The sequence below is a fragment of the Nelumbo nucifera genome, chromosome 1 (assembly GCF_055504915.1).
Source record: "Nelumbo nucifera cultivar China Antique chromosome 1, China Antique-T2T, whole genome shotgun sequence".
NCBI lineage: Eukaryota > Viridiplantae > Streptophyta > Magnoliopsida > Proteales > Nelumbonaceae > Nelumbo > Nelumbo nucifera.
The window spans coordinates 1767456-1789466 of record NC_142649.1 but is presented as its reverse complement, the minus strand read 5'-3'; the positions used below and the strand labels follow the sequence as shown (position 1 = coordinate 1789466).

Below are 22011 nucleotides of genomic sequence, written 5' to 3'. Positions count from 1 at the left end.
TCCGGCACATGCAGAAAAAAGAAATAAATGAATAAAGCTTTATCTGTTAAAGTGTTTTGAGCTAAATCAGCCATCTGACTCCTTGTAAAGTGTTTTGAGCTAGAATAATTGAAGATGCATGAATTTTCCTCACCCAAATTAACCATTTCATGGGAAAAAGAAATATATTCCCTTGGACTTTTCTTCTCTTGCTCAGACCTTTGACCTACCAACTTCTAAAGGTATTCATGATTGAGCTAGGAAAAAGCATCATTCTACTTCAAAGAATTTAAATAAGAAAAGATAAAGAATAGAGGAATTGATTAGGAAAAAGCATGTAGAAGTTGCAGTGCAGTGGCAATCGATTAGTTGTCTCTTCTTGAAATGAAAATACTGGTCAATTTATCTACTGTATTAAATTTGCAGAAAGAGACTATTTACATAAAAAAAAATGCATTCTCTATAGGCTTGGTTGAACTTCAAAACTGTTTGCAGGGGCAGAGGTTGACAGTCTTATGTCATGTTGAAAACCAAATTACTAAGAGAATGTAGTGATGGGTCATATAAAAATTAATCAGCAAATTCTGTAGACTGAACACATTAATAAAGATGTTTAACCCTTGAAATCCCATAAGTTGTTGATGGAAGGAAGAAAGAGGATTTAAGGATAATGAGAAGCTTTAAACATTGATTGCAGTCCAATAAATAAATTCCTAGATCTTTATCTATTTACGAAGGTATGCATTGCCCCCTCCCCAGAAAGTCAAATCAGCCTTCTAATTCTAATTCTATTATTGTATAATTCTAAATATATCCATGCATGATTGACAAAGAGTGCAAAATATATAACTTGGATGCAGGATTGAGCCTTTAGGCTGCGTTTGGAAACGATGCAAATATGTGTGAATGCAAATATGTAGTGTCAAACGGTTCATATAAAGTGCAAAGTTGGGTTAGCTTTGCATTGACAAATTTGCCTTCTTACCAAACAGACTTTTAGCTGTAACGGATGCAAACACAAATTTCAATAAAATATATGTTTTTCTTTTATCAAAAGCACATTTGAATATAAATTTACTTATTTTTTATTGATGTACTTTTACATCTTATTATCAATGTAAATATACATTAATCTGTCATTTGTCAATGCATAAATGTAATGTTGCTAAACACAAACAAAAATGAACCAGAGTACAAAAAGAAGCTAACAGGGGGAAACCTTTATGTCGAGCATTTGTGCATTATTTGCTTCTTCCTTTGTTCGTGTTATACAGCAGCATACGCTTGGGTAGATAGTTTGAGCCTCTTTGGAGGCCCAAAAAGAAGCTAACAGGTTTGAAGGAAAAGATGGTCTGAAAAAGAATTTTGGCCTCATTGTCATCATGATTCATGTAAGAAGTTTACGGGAGGTAAACTAGCAAAATCTGAAAGTGGAATCTACTTTAGTTTTCCTTACTTTGAATATGTTAACTCTCAGACTTATCATTTATATTAATTCTTGTAATCATTATTTTTGATAAACTTGAAATTTACTATTTTTAGTTTCTGGTGCCTTTGAATCAAGTTAGTTTCAGTGGGATTATGAAAGTGTTGTTAGAGTTGTTTAGGAGTTGGAGTCCTAATGGATTACTCATGAACTTGTCTTAGTTTTAGAACAATTAGGAGTTGTTTTGGGTCAATTTCATAGTCCAAATTGGAATCTGTAAAGGAACATCCAAACTAATAAGTTGAGTTTAAATAGAGTAATTGTAATTGGAGTAGTTCAAAGAGTGATTTGATAAAATAAAGATGGGTTTTAGTCAATTGATTGTTGTTAGAAGTTTCTCTCTATTTTTTCCTCTTTTGTTTCTTCTTTTAAGCGTTCTCTCTCTCTCTCCCCCCTAATTTCTTGTTCATTCTTTGGTGGATAGAAGTTGTCTTCTTACTTTTCCATCCGTATCTTTAATAATTGAGAAATTGTCTAAATCTCACCATGAGTTTTCAATATTTCCCTTAAACTCACTATAACTTTTCAAAATGTCTAAAACTCACCATGTCAGTAAAGTTTTATTTTCTAAAACTTAACTTCCGTTAGTGCACCGTTAATGCTTCTTAACAGAGGTGTCCATGTCAGCATAAATAATAATTTTCATGACCAAATTACCCTTGAATGATGAGTTAGAGGGAAAATGGTTTTTTTTAGTTTTCAATTTTCTTTTTTTTTTGCATTTTGCTATAATTTCCAATGTTTTTTTTATATTTTCTGTTTTTTTTTTAATTTTCTATTTTCTACAATCTATAAATTTTCTTGTATTTTTTGTTATTTATTTGTAATTTTTGTGTTTTCTATAATTTTTGGTTTTTTTTCTACAATTTTTATTTTTTGATTTTGTTTTTCAATTTCTATAGTTTCTATAATTTGAAAATATTTTTTTATTTTGTTTGCAATTTTTATAATTTTTTATGTATTTTATATTTGAAAATATTTTTTGAATTTTTCCTTTTTTTCATTTCTAAATATTAAAATGGTAATATATTAGCACTCGTTAGTTTGTTTAACATCAAATTAGTGACATGATGAGATCTAGACATTTTAAAAAGTTGTGATAAATTTAAGAGAAATGCTGAAAACTCATGGTGAGTTTTAGACAAATTCCCTTAATAATTTGATTACTTTCAGACCCTCCTTCACCCCCACAAAGCCACCTTCAAATCCAAGGACCCCTACCCCGTTCTACATCATCATGTTCTTAATAATGCCATTGTATCTATTGTACTTTTTCCTTCGTTCTTATTCATTACTTTAATGGATTTTGGCCCTAGTGACCCTTGAACTTTGGGAAAATGCTAGTTTTAACCTTATATTTTAGAAAAAAATCATTTTCGACCTTGAACTGTTGAGAAAGGGCCTCCATAAGGCCAAAATGGACGATATTAGAGACGTGTTGACACATCCGTTAGATATCTCTGCATCAATTAATGGCAAAGATAAACATGCATTGAGGTATTCACCTCTTAAAGTTAAAAATGAACTCAGCTAGTGACCTAACACCTAGTGATCCATTTGCTTGAACCATCGAACCTTTTGACTTGTTCTAGGTTATAGTTTTGATTAAATCTTTTTTTTTTTCTTTGTTTGTGTTTTTATCCATTTTCATAATTAATAATAAAACCCTCATTTGCCATAATTATAATATAATAGCATAGACATGGCCAACTTTTTGTTATTAATTCCAAATGGTAGTGCATCCTGTAATCACTTGAAACTCTTCTTCCGGGGCCATTTATACCTTCTATAAGATGGAGCCCAGAGTTGTAGATATGTTGGCGCTGAAGTATGAAACCTCCGTGGGCATCCCTCTAACATCATTCTCTTCAATCCTCACCTCTACCAAAGTGCGAGTAAAAATTACATTTTCAAAATTGCCACGATCAAGTTTGACTCGTCTCGCTGTTACATACAAGAGTTCGACTAGTTTTGCGTTAAGAATATTTTTATACTTATGTGCTTTATTTCATGGAGAGATATTTCTAATATAAAGTTGCAAGAGATTACTCAAACAGAATGAATACGAGCTTGCACTGGGTGAAGCTGAAGTTATGCCATGAATCTTCGACCAGCATATCTTCACGGCCCAAAGTAACCTCCTTTTCTACTCCTTCCTTGCTCTGTCTTGTTCCTACTAACAGCCTTCACCTCTTTTGTTGTATACAAAAAATATGGGATTTTAAAAATGCAAAACTCTTCCCATGATGGTCACTTTGGAATGTTAAATGTGTGATTTTTATAGGGAAAAAAAATATTATAATGTATTTGATTCATGGAATGGTAAAGTGGGTACAATGTGTGTGAAGTTCTCCACCACTCCCCCTCTGAATTCAGTATAATCCTAAAAATAAGAGGGCTGTGTCTAATCTAGATGTATATATTAAAATGGAATGGTTTGGCATGGCCTAAATCTTTTCTCTTTTTTTTTTTAGTTTTTATGTTTTTCTAATTCTACATAATTCTATGTTTGTGTTTAGCGAATGAAACTTTCAGGGTAGAAAAGAGATTAATGGAAATTTAATTAGGGTATTAGATGACCCATTTTTCTTAGAATTCCTTTAGGAGGTATTCTTTTTTTGGATTTTGAGAGGGTGGAAAGTTGGTCAATAGGATTTTGATTCCCATTGACCAAGAATCCCATGTTCTTTTTTCAGATTTATGTGGGGACTAGGGAAAGTTTATTTTCTTAGGTATCACTTACCTGTTAGGTGGATAAATGACTTTCCCACCTAGGGGGAAAAATATAAACATTTGAATGGAACAAAAATGCTTCTTTTAATAATGGATTTTTATGGCTAAAATGGTCATTGCCTTATTTACATTGGAAATAAAAGAACATGGGTAAGTGCATTTACTCGGATATGTCTTTCCTAAAAAACACTTACTCGAGTAAATACATTAACCGAAAAACAAACGAACCTTAATGTACCAGGGGGTGTCTTTTTTGGGTTTTGTATGATGGGTGGATGTTATTTTTTCAAAAACTCATTATTATGCGTTAGAGGGTAGTAATAATTACTTTTGTGGTACAAGGATAATTTATTAATCATATATAATCAAATCAACTATTATTAATAAGTTGCATATATTAAACATATTGTTAATAAAACATAATATGATAATTATTATATTTATAAACAAAGTATATAATTAACTATAACTTAATTAATCTTAACTAATTGATAATATAACATGGATTATTAAAAACTTTTAGTAAAATTAAAATTAAACAAATTTGTTAATTAACAATTAATATTTATTAATTCAATTAGCTTTAGGGGTGAACATTTTTTAGCTTGGCCCTGTCCGGGCATGTATTAATACAACAAACTGTGAGGCTGGGCTTGGGCCCAACATTTCAAGCCTGGTCTGAGCCTTATGGCTCACACATGTTTATATTATATATGCATACTTATAGTAATATAATATATGATATTTTATATTATTAAATGTATAAAAGAATTTTTCTATACATATTATATGACATATAATATAAAACATTACATATATTCACCATTTTATATAGAAAATTAATAGGCTCGAATAAGCCCGACCCTATCCAGGGTTAGCCTATAGCCCTTATTACAATTGCTAAGCCTAGGCTAAGCCCATGTAAGATTAGGTACAAACTTATGTTTTTGACTTAAAACCCAGGTCCAACTGAAGCTTGGGCTATATAGCCTTTTTTTTTTATAATAACAATAAGCTTTATTAATGATGCTTTGTGAAATTTTAATTAGGGAGAGGTAAAAAGTCTTAACTCCCCCGGAAGAAAATTAAAAATTAGTTCAAAACAAAGATTCTCTATTCACTTCTTGTCTGGCTAATCCATTGGCAATTGAGTTAGCAATTCTCTTCACCCAGTTGTACTTCACCTCAATATCCCTACTCATCTATTTGAATTTTTTTTTTTCATTGCTGTAGTTCCACAAATCACTATTGTCTCCCTTTAACCATCTAATCACTACCTCAGAATCACCTTCAATTCTCTTGTTCTTTAGATTCCTTTCAGAACTGCAACAAAAATTTCAGCCCTAAGAGTGTCAAGCCCATGTTTTGTGAATCTGTGGGTTCACGGGATGCGATAAATTCAAATGTTAACGGGATTTTGGCTATCACCCAAGGTGTTCGGTTGAATCGGATGCAAAAAGACAAAGAACCCGAGTTCACAAACTCCTCTTCCTCCATTCCCTCAAGCCCAGCAGCACCGGCGTCCTCACTCCACACCGATAGTCATGAATGTGGAAGCCATCGGCGGCGAGCGCATGGGCTTATTACTAGGGAGCAGAGAAAGCGTCCTCTAAACATCTCTCCTCCCGGAGGAAATCATCCATCCTTCTCAAAAGGGGCGAGTTTAAGAGAGCGTGTTCCTGAAAGTGGCAGATGCACTGAAGAACGTCATCTTTGTCTAGAGCTTCGGAGGTATTAGAGGGTTTTAGATACAAGCAGGTTGTGAATGGGTCCTTAGTCTCGGGATCTTGTCGATCTCCGAAGTAGTTGATCTTCTCCGACTGTGAGAATGCCAGATGGTTTTTGGAAGAGATCATGAAATCCATTTCACCTGAGGACGAAGGAACAAGCAAATTAGAGACAATAAGAGACTAACAAACAAACAAAGAGAAACAGAGAGCTAGAGAAGAGGAAATGAAGGTTTAGAGCGGTGGATATGCGGGGTCTTGATCGCGGTTTTGCGGCCTTAATGGTCGAGTACGTGGTCGGTGAATAATTTTGACGAGCAGTTTGGATTTGTTTTTGTAAGAAAAATGGTCTTAATGAGAGGTAATTAATGATTAATCAAATATTACTTTAGCTGATTAAAGAAACAGGAAACAATGTTATCTAAGCTGATATATGCTCTTGCCACCGATGGCTTCTGCATTCACGATCAAGTTTTTAAAACCGATCCGGACAACTAACCGGTCAGGGTCCGGTTCCTTGGGTTGAACGGTCAGCCCATTCTGACAAAAAAATAAAAAACGGTCAAAACCGTTGAACGGTTTGAACCACCTGGGTCAATATTTTACTGACTAAATCAACGTTCTTTTGGTAAAATTCCAGTTTGGGGGAAAAATGAAACCGATCACATGATTGGTTCTCGGTTTTCTAGTTCGATCGTCTGATTTGGTCCAGTTTTGAAAATCATGTTCACGACTGCTGGTGTAGAGTGAGGATGCCGGTGTTGTTGGGCTTGGGTTTGGTAGAGGAGAATCTCAAAATATGGGAGGGAGTGAGAAATGAGGTTCAAAATGAGGAAGAGGAATCTGTGAACTCCGATTCTTTGTCTTTTTGTGTCTGGTTCGACCTAGACACCACTAGGTAATGGCCAAAATCCCGTTAACGTTTGAATCTCCCGACATGTCCTTCTCTAGTTGGTGGGTTTACGCATCCTATGCACCCACAGGTTCATAAAACGTGAACTCAAAAAAGTGACCTTCTCCAATTGGACCTGTAAACATGGCAAAAATTACTCCATCCCCATCCCTGAACACTCCAATTGGATTATAGCTTCGCCTATGATCATCGCTACTTAGCTTCTGTCCATTTTAATTATATTTAATACAAGTTTATTAATAAAACAAAAAATATTAGTAATAAATTATTAGTTCTGAAATTAATTTCTATAATTAAATATCCATTAAATTTGTATTTAAAAATAATGATAAAATTAATAAATATAATAACAATAAATTAAAAGTTATAATTAATAATGATAATAATAAATATATTTTAAAAAAATTTATTAACTTTAAAATCAATTTAAAAATAGTAACATTTAAATTTCTAATATAAAATAATAGAACTTAGTAAAAGTTAATAAAACTAAATACTACTATAAATTTATTAACAAATTAATAATATAAGAAAACTTTTAATTATATTAACAAAAAATTAATTTTAACATCAATTTATCCAACAAAATATAATAAAAAATAATGTTTGAATTGTACTCGACCTTACTTGACCAAATTGAGATGGAAATGATTGCAAGGTTGATTTTGCCGAATTCACATTTGCGCCCCGCATAGGGCGCCCCATTCGGGAGATGTTCCAAATGCACGCTGAGATGTGCATGTGGGGGCGCAGATGTGATCTCCATTTTGCCACAATCACTTTTAAAAATGTTCGAACGGGTCCCAACTGGTTTATCCCTTATTTATTCATTTCTCTCCACTCCCGCCTTAGCTTGCTATATTCTTACTGTATTAATCCGTGGAGTTTCTCTGATATAATTATGGCTTCTACCTTGTTGTCGTCTCTGCAAATCGTAAAGGTTTGTTTTGCTAGTCACTTGGTAGTTCATTTTTTTTTTAATTGTTTTTTCTACTTCAGGAACCATTAATTGAATAGTCTAATTCTTCTCTCCTTTTTCAGAGTTCCTGCTCAAGTTTCACTGACAATCAGAATTTCAATCATCATCGTAGAAGGAAGACTTTCTTCTGTCTGGTGAGCATTTTCAGATTCCTTTCATGTAACTTCTTTGTTTAACTCTATATTTTTTTCCTGAAACATATTCACTATGGATTATTGAAGATAAAAACTCCGGACCTTCTTATTGTTCTAATTTGGGAAATTTATTCAAGGAGATAACAGGGTTCATGGTTACTAAATGCCCATATCCATTTATTCTTCTTTTCACCTGTTGAATTTGGCTTTAGAACATTCTTAAAAAAACGAATAAATAAAACTTGAGTTTGTATCATTTTTTTCCCATCTAGTGTAGTTCTGAGATTATTGATTTTCTTTCACTAAAATTTCGGATATTTTTCTATGAATTGATTTTGAATGGGCAAAGTAAAAACTTCCTCCTGGTGGGCAGAAATGGGGAGATGTTAGTTGACCTCTAATGCTTATAGTCAAGTGCATTTGCTTTCAAGTGTCCATCCAAAATTTCTTTGCGTTCGTTTTATCCTCACAAATTTCTCAACTTGAATATTCTCATTATGGATTTAAGCTGCTGCTGTCTTCTCGGTGATTTAAAATTGGAGGAATTTTAATGCACTCGGATCCTTCAGCTTTCTTATGGGCATGGAACAATAGAAGGAACGGCTTAAATCCCATTAATATCATAACTGCTTTTAAGTTTATCAATGACCAGAAACTTGGTGTTACAAACTATATGGTAACTGTATTCTAGGGCTATCTTAGAGTCTTGGACAAGTAGAACAATGAAGGCTTCTTAAGCTAGAAGCATCACATTATTTACTTACTAGAGATGGAAAGTGAAACTATCTAGTATGATGACAAAAGCCACTGTGAAATGATAGATGTACAGGTTATCTGTTTTCAAAGTGATGGTGCCTAATGGATACACAATTTAAGGCAGTAGACAGAGGAATTAAAGCCAAGATGTATCTACTTTATATGAGACACACATCTAAGGAAGAAAACCAGCACAGCCTCTTAATATATTTGTCCAAAATTTGACAAGAGAGTCAATCTCTGCTTTTGATTCCTAAAAGTGTAGCTCAACAATGACATCAGATTTTAAGAGATATAATTGTATTAAAGATTGGGGGCCATTACTTGGTCATCATCATCATCATCACCATCCAAGCCTTATTCCAACCATATGGGGTTGGCTACATGAATCCTGTTTTGCCATTTCATTCTGTTTGGTGCCATTACTTGGTGCAATGGTAAAATCTCAGTCTGACATGCTTGAGAATGTGGAGCCACTTTGTGCCAAAATATAAAATAAAAAAAAAGCCAAAGGTTAGGACTGTATCCAGTCTACCCCTTCCAAGACCCCAGAAAGCATGGACCAACATTGATAATGGCCTCTTTTTTTTATAATTTCCTTCAAGATGAGTTGCACTTGGACATTTCAACTGCAAATTAAATCAGGTGGGAATTACATGTGCACCAGGTGGCCTCACGTGGAAGCACCATTCACATGCACCGGTTGGATTCCATGTGTCTGGAAAAGTTCTGCACTCTCAATCTCGCAATTCTACTAATACCAATTCCTTGGAAGAGCACTAAGTGTCCCTCAGATTAACATGGAGGATATCAATCACCTTATGCCTTCTTGTTTCCCCGAACCTACACCCCAATTACACTTCCACTCACTTCTTGACCTTGGTACGCTTCTACCCAGTTGTCAATATAATTTTGGCATTCACAAAATAAAGTAATTTAGAATCATTCTAATTCACTATGGATTTCTGTTTTTACAAACATACATTTTCATAGATATTTCATGCCCAACCTTTATTGGGGACAATCTGGAGATAATAAAGCTCAACTGTTAATTAAATTTGGGCTATCAAGTTCATATTACTGTTAGGAGCTAGCAAAGGCTGTTGTCATATAATGGGAAGATTTATTATAATCCATCCTGTGAGCAGGTTGATTAGAAGTTGAATGAATTTTTGGTTTTTCAATTGGCTACTATGAGGGCTTGTGGGGTGGTACTGGTTATCCTTGAGAAAATCTTCATAATCTGGACTGAACTATACATCTAGGCTTTGTTAAATTGTTGCACCAGCCATATATACATTCTTAGTTAAGGCATCTCAACAGGAGTTAAGGTTAAGGCACTCTAATAGGGGTTAAGGGAAGACAATGGCTATTGAATACCTTTCCTAATCAATGAGTTGATGTCGTTCCTTGGCATGAAATCACCACCAAGAGTAGGAGATCTAGCTGTTGCTTGCTGGTTGGTACACAACATAGAGCTCTAACTAGTAAAGTTGCATAATATCATTTTACACCCTATCTTCCCTGAGTCTCTTTATTGCTAGTACCATCATCTCTAATCCATAAATACTACCATACATGTTGGAAAATTGAAACCATCCAGAACAATTGGACTTTTCTTAGTCAAATAAAATCTCCCTTATATGGCAATTGTGTATCATCAGCGCTCTGCCTTTTCCTCAGGAGAGTGATTGATCTCCTGATTCTCACATTTAGGATACATTTGCAGTATGTACTATGGATGGATGTTGAAAGGAAGTCTGTAGTGAAAGATTCAATTGATGAGTCATAGATGTAGTATGACAGGAAAGCCTTATAAACTCTCCATTATGTAGGCATTGTTTTACCTGTACTAGTGCCAGTGTTGCATGGACTCTACTTAATGAACGACATGTCCATTTTAGACATGCATCGGAGTTGGGAACTCCTTGGATTCTTGAGGGCATGTCCACGTAAGATTTCCTTTTTTATCTCCTAACCTATTTGACATAAATAAACAGATAATGTTCAAAGATGAATGCATTTTACCTATCAAATGTAGCAAAGGCAACATTATTTGCAGGTATGTAATTTTTTTATCAGCAACACAGATAAGATTTCATTAAATTAGATAAAAGGGGTATAACAAGAACTTTTGAAGAGATATAACAGACCTAAAGGGACTGAGGCCCCGTTTGGTGCATCTTTCTGCGTGGTCAGTTGGCTATTTACAAGCCTGGCAGACCGCATCTGCATCTTTTCCCATTTGGTTCGTAGTAGATCTAGCTGCCAAAAGCCGAAGCACCGAAAAGACGCGAGAAGCCCATTTTGGGCGATTTTCAGAAGCTCCAAATGGAGATTTTCAGTATTTTTCAATTCATCTTCGCATGGGAAGACGTGTGGAAAGACAAGCCTGAACCAAACGGTCTTTAGGCTGTCAAGATCTTAATGCAAAAGCTCACTGCGTCTTTTGACTGTCAGAGCTACCAGAAGATCTTCCCAAAAAGACTTGCCAAACGACCCCTAATTTATCCCAGAAAATTACAAATGAGCCCAATGCATAGACTGTCTCTAAACCCCTTACTTAGCTAGACCATCTGCCAAATTGTTTGCAGATCTCCTTACCCAATTGACTTGAATTATCATTTCTTTTGAAAGCCATTTGAACGATCTAGAGTCATTCCTTAAATTCCAAGTTATTTCTTCTCCCTTTTTCAGCTAGCTCACAACTGTTCTTGAGTCACCTTCAATAATCGATCTTTCAATACCCAATTCCTTTGCTTTCTCCATCCCAAAAACTGATGCCAAGAATCTGATATGAGAAAATCACCTTGCCCAACCAGAATACAATGAGAGTATATTTCCTTTTTCATCCCTTATTACCCCACAAATGCCTAATAGTCTCAGATTTCCCACACAACTGCCATTAGAATTCAGCTTCTTCCAACCACAACTTGGTGGTGACCATTTTGTAGAGGCTTTTTGTCTTCTAGAGGAAGAAACAACTATTGCACCCTAAAACTTGACAAAATCATCAACCTTGAACCCAAAGAAAAGCCTAGTGTGCCACTCTTGGGGTAATTACCTTTATCACATAGTTTTAGATTTCCATCAGAGAGAGTGTTAATCGGGATGTTTTCTTTGTCTGACAAAGTGGCTGATCTTATCACAATGATCACCCACTTAAGTGATATTTCAAACTACTCTAAAATACCTAGGTATTTGACCCCTCGAGGATCTCATTGTCACTGGTTGGTACATCAAAATCAGACTAGTTCATCACTTAGTGTAGTACTATTATCAAGTCTAGGGGTTAAGTGCAACTTTCTAGTTTTGTCCATCTATCTCCAAGGTCCAGGACATAATTGGAAATGGTCCATGTTCAATGTTTCAAGAAACACTCACTAATTGTACCTTGGGTCTAACCCTGGCAGTTGAGACAAACTGCTCCACCAATTTAGCAATATAATAGTGTTAGCCTTGGCAAGATGAACTCCCCAAGTTTATCCAATGGCTAGAAACATTCTAAACTAACATAAGTCTCATAAATGTCCAATTTAAGGGGAAATTCATAGAAACATACCAAAGCACACATGAAATAATAATGATATGATTTTATTCAATAATAAATGTTAAAATATATCAGTGTGATTGAAACTGAGGGCATACACTGTTTAACACCAACCCCATAACGAATCTCCACACAAAGTCTGCTATGATGTAATTACTATCAGATGACAACAAATAATGCAATAGCTTGCTCAACAAACACCCCTACTTTCAGGTAGTCCAAAGTAAGAATGCTGTCAAGAGAAATTAGCTAAGAAAACACTTTAAGTCTTGGTGGAATTGGATATACTTTTTTCCACTTTGAGCACCATGAGCTATGACCATTTCTCGCCTAGCTTGGAATATGCATATATATTATATATAATATATGAATACATGTATGTGTATTATGTATTATATAAGTAAATGTTTAAATATGATACATTTAATATATGCTATATTAAAATTTTATGCCATATTAAATATAATATACTTAAAATTGTAGCCTGAAAGACCAACCCAACGGCTCCAACCCGTGAGAGTGGATGAGCAGAAATAGTTAACATGTCTTTGCACTTGGGCAAATTTGTAGGCATCTATTCCACTACCTGTTGTCTTCTTCCACTTCCCTTCCTTGCTCTTCTTTTTTTTTCCAAGATCTGCAACTCATCATATATGAGAATTAGCACAATTAATGTAGGGGAAATTAATATCAACCTCTAATCTTGAAATTTAGATCAGACAATAACTTCCCCACATAAAACTCTTGTTGTGTTTCTGTTGTGGTTGCAATTTGAGATCATTACAGAGAAAGCTTAATGCATACTTAGTGCTTCCCACAAGGTTTAGTCCCTTTGTTGTGCCAAGACATATTTTCCAAAGCTGATGCATATCTTCGGTAGAATATATTTTGCAGCGCTACACTTGCTTGGCAGTATCAAGGATAATAATATCTATACTCGACTTCCTGAGCAAACAAATATTTGGTAATCATCCCTTAACCATCATAACTATTTGTTCATTTTGTATTTGGATCATCAAGAAACTATTATCTTTCCTGGCAGCAATACACACTCACAGATTGTGCTCAAAGGATATTAATTATCACTCTTTTGTCTCATTAGTTCATTTGAATGCCTGAATTTTCTGTAGTAGTCAAATTGGACTTTTAACCTCAGTAGTTCTTCCCATGCTACCATACCAACAGTTCAAGAACTTGTAGGAATGAAAACGAGGAACATACAGGTTTTTAATAATAAGAAATTGCACTATGTATAAGCTGTGCATGATATTGGGAAGGACTAGATACCATCCTTATTAAAACGGAACCTTCTACATGGACTTCTCACTCAAATCCACAGAAAAAAATCCCACACTTGTATAATTTTTCTGCTTAATGAAATTGCACTCGTATTACAGCCATTGATAGTTTACAGTGATGTAACAAGATGTGTGTGGTCAATTCTAAATAATTGGGATTAGGTCTGAGCTAGGTTGAGTTGAACTGTACATCACATTTTCTTTTGTCTATGTCTTTAAGAAGTATTTAGTACACATCTGCAGGCATGTGATCAATCCATAGTGGTTTATGCATACAATATAATTAGAATTATGGGGTCTAATAATAAAGAAATCATAACCTAGGATTTATATTTTTATTTTGGAATGGTAGAATACTGATGTATTTCATTCTATTGCCAATCGGCATATTTATACAGTAAGCTGTTGCAATAAATAGAAAGAAGAAAAAAATAGAAAGAAAAGAAAATAGAAAGTAGAAAAATAGAAAGAATAGAAAGAAAGAAATAGAAAGAAAACTTTCTAAATCAATCCTTCCACAATCCTAGGAATATATACAATTCTATTTTTACACAACTACCAAATATAGATCTGCACCAGTAACCCCACGTTTTCCAACACTCCCCCTCAAGCTGGTGAATAGAAATCCTCCATTCCCAGCTTGGCTATAATTCTTCGAAAGTCTATACTATTGAGCCCTTTAGTAAGTACATCAGCCAGTTGTCCTTTTGTAGACACATAGGGAGTACAAATCAACTTGCTGTCTAGTTTCTCTTTTATAAAGTGTCGGTCAATTTCGATGTGCTTCATCTTGTCATGTTGAACAGGATTGTGAGCAATATTGATGGCTGACTTGTTATCACAATATAGTTTCATAGGCTCTTCTCGTGGAATCTTCAGGTCTTCTAAAATTATCTTCGACCAGAGTAATTCACACACTCCTTGTGCCATAGCCCTGAATTCTGCCTCTGCACTTGATCGAGCCACTACATTTTGCTTCTTACTCCTCCAAGTGACTAAGTTTCCTCCCAAGAAGGTACAGTGACTGGAAGTGGACCGTTTATCTACTGGAGATCCTGCATAATCGGCATTTGTATATGCTTCAAGAGCTAGTCCCCCATTTCTTCTGAATAAAATTCCTTTTCCTGGATTGGCTTTCAAATAGTGCAGAATTCAATGAGCAGCCTGCAGATGAACTTCTTTAGGATTATGCATAAACTGACTTATTACACTTACAGCGTATGCAATATCTGGCCGTGTATGTGCAAGATAAATGAGTTTTCCAACCAGTCTTTGAAACATCTCCTTGTCTACACTTGCATTCTCGCTGGCTTCTCCAAGTTTATGGTTGTGATCTATAGGTGTGGAAGCTGGTTTACATGCCATATTTCCTGTTTCTCTGAAAAGATCAACATACTTTTGTTGAGAGATAAAGATGCCTTGTTTAGAATGTGCAACTTCAATTCCGAGAAAATACTTTAGTCTCCCCAAGTCTTTTATCTCAAATTCTCTGGAAAGGCAGTTTTTCAATGCTTCCTTCTCCTTTTTATCATTCCCAGTAACGATTATATTGCCCACATAGACTAATAGTGCAGTAACTCCCCCTGAGGCTGTGTGTTTGATAAACAATGTGTGGTCACCTTGACTTTGCTTGTAACCTATACTAAGCATCACCTTTGTAAACCTTCCAAACCATGCTCTCGGAGATTGTTTGAGGCCGTATAGTGCTTTCTTCACCTACAAACTTTGTTCCCCTTAATGCCTTCTCCAAAACCTGGTGGAATGTCCATGTATATCTCCTCTTCTAGATCACCATGGAGAAATGCATTCTTTACATCAAACTGTTGCAAATCCCAATTATAGTTAGCAGCCAAAGACAACAACACCCTTACTGTATTCATTTTAGCTACTGGGGCAAAAGTTTCTTGACAATCTACCCCATAAGTCTATGTATATCCCTTGGCTACCAGTCGTGCTTTGTACCTTTCTAATGACCCATTAGATTTGTACTTAATTGTGAACACCCATTTACAACCTACAGTCTTCTTGTTTCTTGGTAGATCCACAACTTCCCATGTGTTGTTCTTTTTTAGTGCTTCCATTTCCACTCTCATGGCTTTTCTCCCCTCCTTATTAGAAAGTGCCTCGGCTAGAGTATTAGGAATTGGAATGGTGTTAAGGCTGGCTAGAAAACTTTTATGGGATTTAGAGAATCTTTGGAATGACACAGATTTGGCTAAAGGGTACAATGGGCGTTTGGTACATTCTCTGGTTCCTTTTCTCAGTGCAATAGGTAGGTCATACTCAGACTGTGAAGGTACAGGTTCAGGTTCTGCATATCCCTCAGTTCCAAGATTAGGAGTTGAATCTTGGACTTGCACAAGTTGAGGATCTGGATTTCTTCTCCTAGAGTAAACCTGCATATATCTCACATCATCATGCACATCACTGGTGGGGTTAACAGTGTCTGAATTTGGTTCAATGGTCGGGTTGTTTGACTCTTGTTGAGACTTGGGAATGTGGGGCTCAGAGGATTGTGACTCAGAGGGATGTGATTCTTGACGGTTGGATGGCTGTGAGGGGGGTAATACATCTAAGGAGAGTAGATCCGAGGCCTTATCTTCTATTAATGAGGGCTCCCCCTGAAGATAAGGTTGAGTGGAAAAGGATTGTCCCTCCTCAAATGTGACATCGATGTAGGTGTAGAATTTTCTAGTGGTTGGATGATAACATTTATAACCTTTCTGAGTTGGGGAATATCCCAAGAAGACACACCTGATTGCTCGTGGATCCAATTTTCCCTTATTATGGACATGAACAAAGGTAGTGCAGCCAAAAATTCTTGGTGTGAGATTATTTGAGGTTCGAATATTAGGGTAGAATTGAGAAAGGACTTGTATTGGGCTTCGGTTGTCAAGAACTTTTGATGGTAGTCTATTTATGGTGTATGCAGCAGTAATGACAGTTTCCCCTCAATATTGTTTTGGCACCCGGTTTTGAAAGAGAAAGGCTCGGGTGGTTTGCAAAAGATGGCCATTTTTCCTCTCAGCTATCCCATTCTGTTGGGGAGTGTTAACATAGGAGGATTCATGCACAATGCCTTCTTTCTGAAAAAATTGGGACAAATTCTAATTAAAATAATCTGTAGAATTATCAGATCAAAACCTTTTAATTCTCACACCAAACTGAGTTTGGACCATGTTATGAAAGTTGGGAAGAATGATACCCACGCCAGATTTAGACTTAAGAAGAAAGATCCATGTGACCCTAGTGCAATCGTCAATAAAGGTGACAAACCATCTAGAACCAGTAATGTTGGGAATTTAAGAAGGGCCCTATATATCCGAATGAATCAAATAAAAAGGAGTTGAAGATCTTTTATTGCTGATTGGGAAAGAAACCCTTTTGTGCTTAGCAAGTTCACAAACATCACAATGAAAGGTTTCAACATCAACTCCTTTAAACAAGGAAGGAAGCATTGTTTTTAAAATAGGAAATGAAGGATGATCGAAACGGAAGTGATGACGCCAAATTAAATCTTTATTGGAGGTAGATAAGAATGACTCGTGTGTGACATGCATAACAGTGTGAGATGGTTTGCTGGTTGCTTCAAGGTAGTAGAGTCCATCCCTTTCCTTAGCAAGTCCAATCTTCTTCCCCGAAACCTGGTCCTTGAAATACATAGTAAGAAAGAAAGAACACAACATTGCAGTTCACATCCTGGGTGAGTTTATGTATAGAGATAAGGCTAGTGGATAACTTAGGAACATGAAGCACATTTTTAAGCAATAGGGATGGAGTAATTTGAATATTCCCAATCCCTGCCACTATGGTGAAAGAACCATCAGCAACAGAAATTTTTCTATTACTAGGACAGGGTCTATAGGTGAGAAAATGTAGTGAAGAGGGTGTCATGTGGTCAGTAGCTCCAGAATCAAGAATCCATGGAAAAACACTAGCCGAGGCATGTAATCCTAGAGATAAAGGCTCACCTGAGAGAGCAAGAGAGGTAGAACCACTTCCTGGTTTCAAGGATTTCAGGAAGTTCCTTAACCTTTCAATTTCTTCATCATTAAATGGTCCCTGACTTGAGTGTTCTTGCTGCAGGATTGTGGAGACATTATGGGCCTGTTGAACTCCTTTTGAAACTCCTCGATTTCCCCATTCCTTGCTGGATGTGGGAGGTTTCCTATGAAGTTTCCAGCACTGATCTTTTGTGTGTCTGGGCTTCTTGCAATAAGTGCACCAGAGGTTATCGTTAGAGTCACGGGTAATTGTGTCACGAGCCAAGTTGTGATTGTTCTCACCCTTTGAACCACTGTAACTTCCTCCCCTTGCCACCATGGCTAAGCCTTCGGGATCTTTAGGCTCAAGCATGATTCCACGACGGCTTTTCTCAGCTCTGACAAGGGCTACAACTTCATTCAATGGAGGCACTTCTTCTTTGCCAAGAATTTGTATTCGGACCTGATAAAATTCAGCATTCAGTCCGACCAAAAAATCATACACCCTATCTCTTTCAATAAAATTCTTCAAGATCATAGCATCATCAGGGCACTTTGTCTCAAGAACCCGATAATGATCAAGCTCATGCCATAAATTTTGCAGTAGATTTGCATACTCTGTAACACTTCTGCTCCCTTGTTTGGCCGCCACTGTCTTCACTTTGACCTCATAGACACGAGCAGCATCATGGGCTTTGGAATAGGTTTGTCGGACAGCATCCCAAATAGCCTTTGCAGAGGGAAGAAACATACAAGTATCACTGATCTCGGGTGTCATTGAACTCCACAACCATGACATAATCATGGAGTCCTCTTCGTCCCAAGCATCAAAATTTGGCTCGCCCAACTTTGGCTCTGTTCCAAGAAGGTGACTAATTTTTCCTTTTCCCTTCAAATAGGTACGCACTAGTTGTGACCACTTCAAGTAGTTCTGGCCATTCAGTCTATATGTTGTCTGAATATTCTGCAAATCACCAGTGTGAGGATGAGAATTTGTTGCTCTTTCATCGGTTTGGATGGGAGCACTTGTTGCAGTCATGTCGGACATTGTTAATGGAGAAAAAATAAGGCCAGCGGGAAAGGAGAATAAAGGAGAGAAGAACTGGCCGGAATAAAGGAGAATAAAGGAACACTTCTGGTTATAGATCAACACTGAAGGCTAGAAGAGAAAAACACAAAAAACTGGCAATGAAGGCCGAAAAAAATCTCAAGGTTGACAAACCTAGAGCTCTGATACCATGTTTTGGAATGGTAGAATACTGATGTATTTCATTCTATTGCCAATCGGCATATTTATACAATAAGCTGCTGCAATAAATAGAAAGAAGAAAAAAATAGAAAGAAAAGAAAATAGAAAGTAGAAAAATAGAAAGAAAAGAAATAGAAAGTACAAGAATAGACGGAAAGAAATAGAAAGAAAACTTTCTAAATCAATCCTTCCACAATCCTAGGAATATATACAATTCTATTTTTACACAACCACCAAATATAGATCTGCACCAGTAACCCCACGTTTTCCAACAATATTCAACAAGAGAAATAACTAGAAGATTAAAGACTCGAATAAGAAGATATTATGTTGAAACAATATTTATTGTAAGAAGATACAATGAAAGATGAGCAAAGAGACAAATTGAGAAGTTGCACACCTGCAGATTTTACACAAGGTGTTAATAATATATATATATATATATATATATATATATTAACAAAAAGAAAAAAATTGAATTGATACTTTATTATTATATAGTTTTCATTATATTAACATAAAGAAATGCCAAGGGTAGACTCATACATAACTAAATACTACTTAAATGAGAAAAAGAAAATTAAACATCTGTCTCAAAACATGGAAGTTCAGTTTCAGTGGACTAAGAGGTGTGCCAATTCTTTTTCAGACTCTTTGGCCAAGCAAGGGGTGGGAAGAGATAATCCTTTCTGGGCAGTGTTGTGGTATGAAGTAAACTTACAGGGAGGGTTAAGAGATTTTACCCCTCCCTCCTGTTGTATCCTTCTCTTTTAATCTCATTCTTAATAAAAGTTTCTGTTATTTATCAAAAAATAATAATATAGGTTTAGGCATTCCCACTATAAGATACCACCAAATCTTAATAGTAATTGTGTAAATCAAACAGGAAACTGTCGTTTCTGATTCATGATAAATCAGCTTGACCTGCTTAATTATGGTTATCATATGATTTAGCTTAACATCTAGAAAACTCAAATTTATATCAAGAAGAGGCATGTCTTAGCTACATTTATCCTCTGAAATTCAAGTGAATGCAAGTGTAACACTTTTTCTCCTTATGCAGAATGTCTCAGAGGAAATAAGCATCACTGAGCCAGGGACACAGCAAGATGAAAGGAAGTCCATAGGGTGCTTTGAGAAAGTCCCACACACTGATAACCTTGTCCTCAAATCCCCGGGACCACCACAACATGCAGGCCCTCTGGTTAGTGCACTAGAAACTTCTTCCAAACAAGATGCTGCTAGCTTTCACTTCCCTGGACACAATAGGGGGCGTGCTGCACCCCCTCTGTTAACTCGACTTATTGGTACCAGACCATTCCTGCATGACTTACCTGAGCTTCCAGAGCTTGACAATCTCTTTTCTCCAGAGGGCCCCATTTTATATGCACAGAGGCAAGCAGCCAAACTTTTTGGATCATCTGAAACATGGTTTCTTGTTGGTGGTACCACGTGTGGGATCCAGGCAGCTATCATGGCTACTTGTTCCCCTGGCAATGTCCTCATCCTCCCTCGGAATTCTCATATATCAGCCATATCTGCTATGGTATTATCTGGTGCACTACCAAAATACATCATTCCTGAGTACAATATGGAGTGGGACATCACTGGTGGGGTTACACCTTCACAGGTAGAGAAAACAATAAAAGAATTGGAGGCGGAAGGTCTGAAAGCCAGTGCAGTTTTTGTTACTTCTCCTACTTACCATGGAATTTGCAGCAATTTGAGTGAAATCACACAGATCTGTCATTCCTGTGGAATCCCCATAATAGTTGATGAGGCACATGGGGCTCACTTTGGATTTCATCCTAAGCTGCCTGGTTCTGCCCTTAAGCAAGGTGTGGACCTTGCAGTGCAATCCACACATAAAGTTCTATGTTCTCTTACGCAGTCATCCATGTTACACATGGCAGGTGATATTGTAGATAGAGAGAGGATACGCAGCTGTCTTCAAACACTTCAAAGCACCAGTCCCAGTTATCTCCTTCTGGCATCATTAGATGCAGCTACAGCTCAATTAGCTGAAAACCCCAAAACTGTTTTTAATGAAGCAATAGAACTAGCTATTGAAGCAACACAAATTATCAAGAGCATTCCTGGCATTTCAGTCCTTGACTTTTCAAGCTTCTCTAACATTTCTACCATTGATCTCTTGCGGATTACCATTGGTTTGTGGCAGCTTGGCCTATCTGGTTATGAAGCAGACAAGATCTTATGTAGTGACCATGGGGTCATTGCTGAGCTTGCTGGGACTCGGTCTTTGACATTTGCTATCAACTTAGGGACCTGCAGACGGGACATTGAGAGGCTTGTATTTGGACTAAAGCAATTATCAACTACTTTCTTCAGGTATGGTGGCAGTGAGAGGAAGTTGCTAAACACTGATTGTGCACCTTTTGCTGATTTTGGCACGAGACTGAGTCCTAGAGAGGCTTTTTTTGCCAGTAAAAGAAGAGTAAGTGTAGCAGAGAGTCTTGGTGAGGTATCTGGGGAAATTATATGCCCATATCCACCGGGGATTCCAGTGGTGATCCCTGGTGAGGTTATTACAGCAAGAGCTTTAGATTATCTCTTGGGGGTTAAAAATAATGGTGCTGTTATTAGTGGAGCATCTGATTCTCAACTGTCTTCCATGCTAGTCTGCAATTTGTAATCGTAGAGCTTAAGAACATTGATACTTGTATGAGCAACCATGTAAGAATGCTTCCTGCCATTACCTGGTAATATAATTGCAGGTTGTGGCAGCCTACTCTACCTTCTTTAGCTGCAATATATAACTTAGGTTACTAAAATAATTGTGAAGCGAAAAAATGCTAAACATGCAAATTTGTTATTTTTTTCTATGCCATACAAGTGTACTGTAAACAACGCATCTGGAATATTGTAAGGGACTCAACAGACAATGGTATTAACAGAGCCACTTAAAATGACGATGTTTCAAATGGGTGCTATATGGTGCATTTCTAGGGCGTTAAGGTCCAAAATACTGGTATCACATATCACGATATCATTTGATATGCATGGATGCCCGGATATGGCGGAAAGATATGAATACATTTGGATACACCAGGGAAATTCTCACAATTATATTAATAAAGATTTTAGGTTGAAATAATAATGAATAAGGTATAAATAAATAAATAGATGCTTAATTTAATAGTTTATATGAAAAAATACACTACTATGGGTGCAAGTTGGGCAGGTTGGGCCCGGTTTATGATCAA

The 22011-nt window shown here is 36.3% G+C and overlaps 1 protein-coding gene across 1 annotated transcript; it reads left to right on the top strand.

Annotated features, from left to right (window-relative positions):
* The first annotated feature begins 7535 nt into the window (after window positions 1-7535).
* LOC104589355 (uncharacterized) lies at window positions 7536-21630 on the top strand. The gene is made up of 3 exons (XM_010247650.2): window positions 7536-7778; window positions 7880-7951; window positions 19851-21630. The coding sequence occupies exons 1-3, from the start codon at window positions 7551-7553 to the stop codon at window positions 21438-21440; spliced, it is 1890 nt and encodes a 629-aa protein (XP_010245952.1). The 5' UTR covers window positions 7536-7550; the 3' UTR covers window positions 21441-21630.
* Window positions 21631-22011: the final 381 nt, after the last annotated feature.

Bases quoted from the DNA above. Each gene is read 5' to 3' on its own strand.
- LOC104589355 (XM_010247650.2), top strand. From the start codon at position 7,551: ATGTTCCAAATGCACGCTGAGATGTGCATGTGGGGGCGCAGATGTGAT. The intron at 7,779-7,879 runs GTTTGTTTTGCT...CTCCTTTTTCAG, and splicing joins CGTCTCTGCAAATCGTAAAG to AGTTCCTGCTCAAGTTTCAC. The intron at 7,952-19,850 runs GTGAGCATTTTC...CTCCTTATGCAG, and splicing joins GGAAGACTTTCTTCTGTCTG to AATGTCTCAGAGGAAATAAG.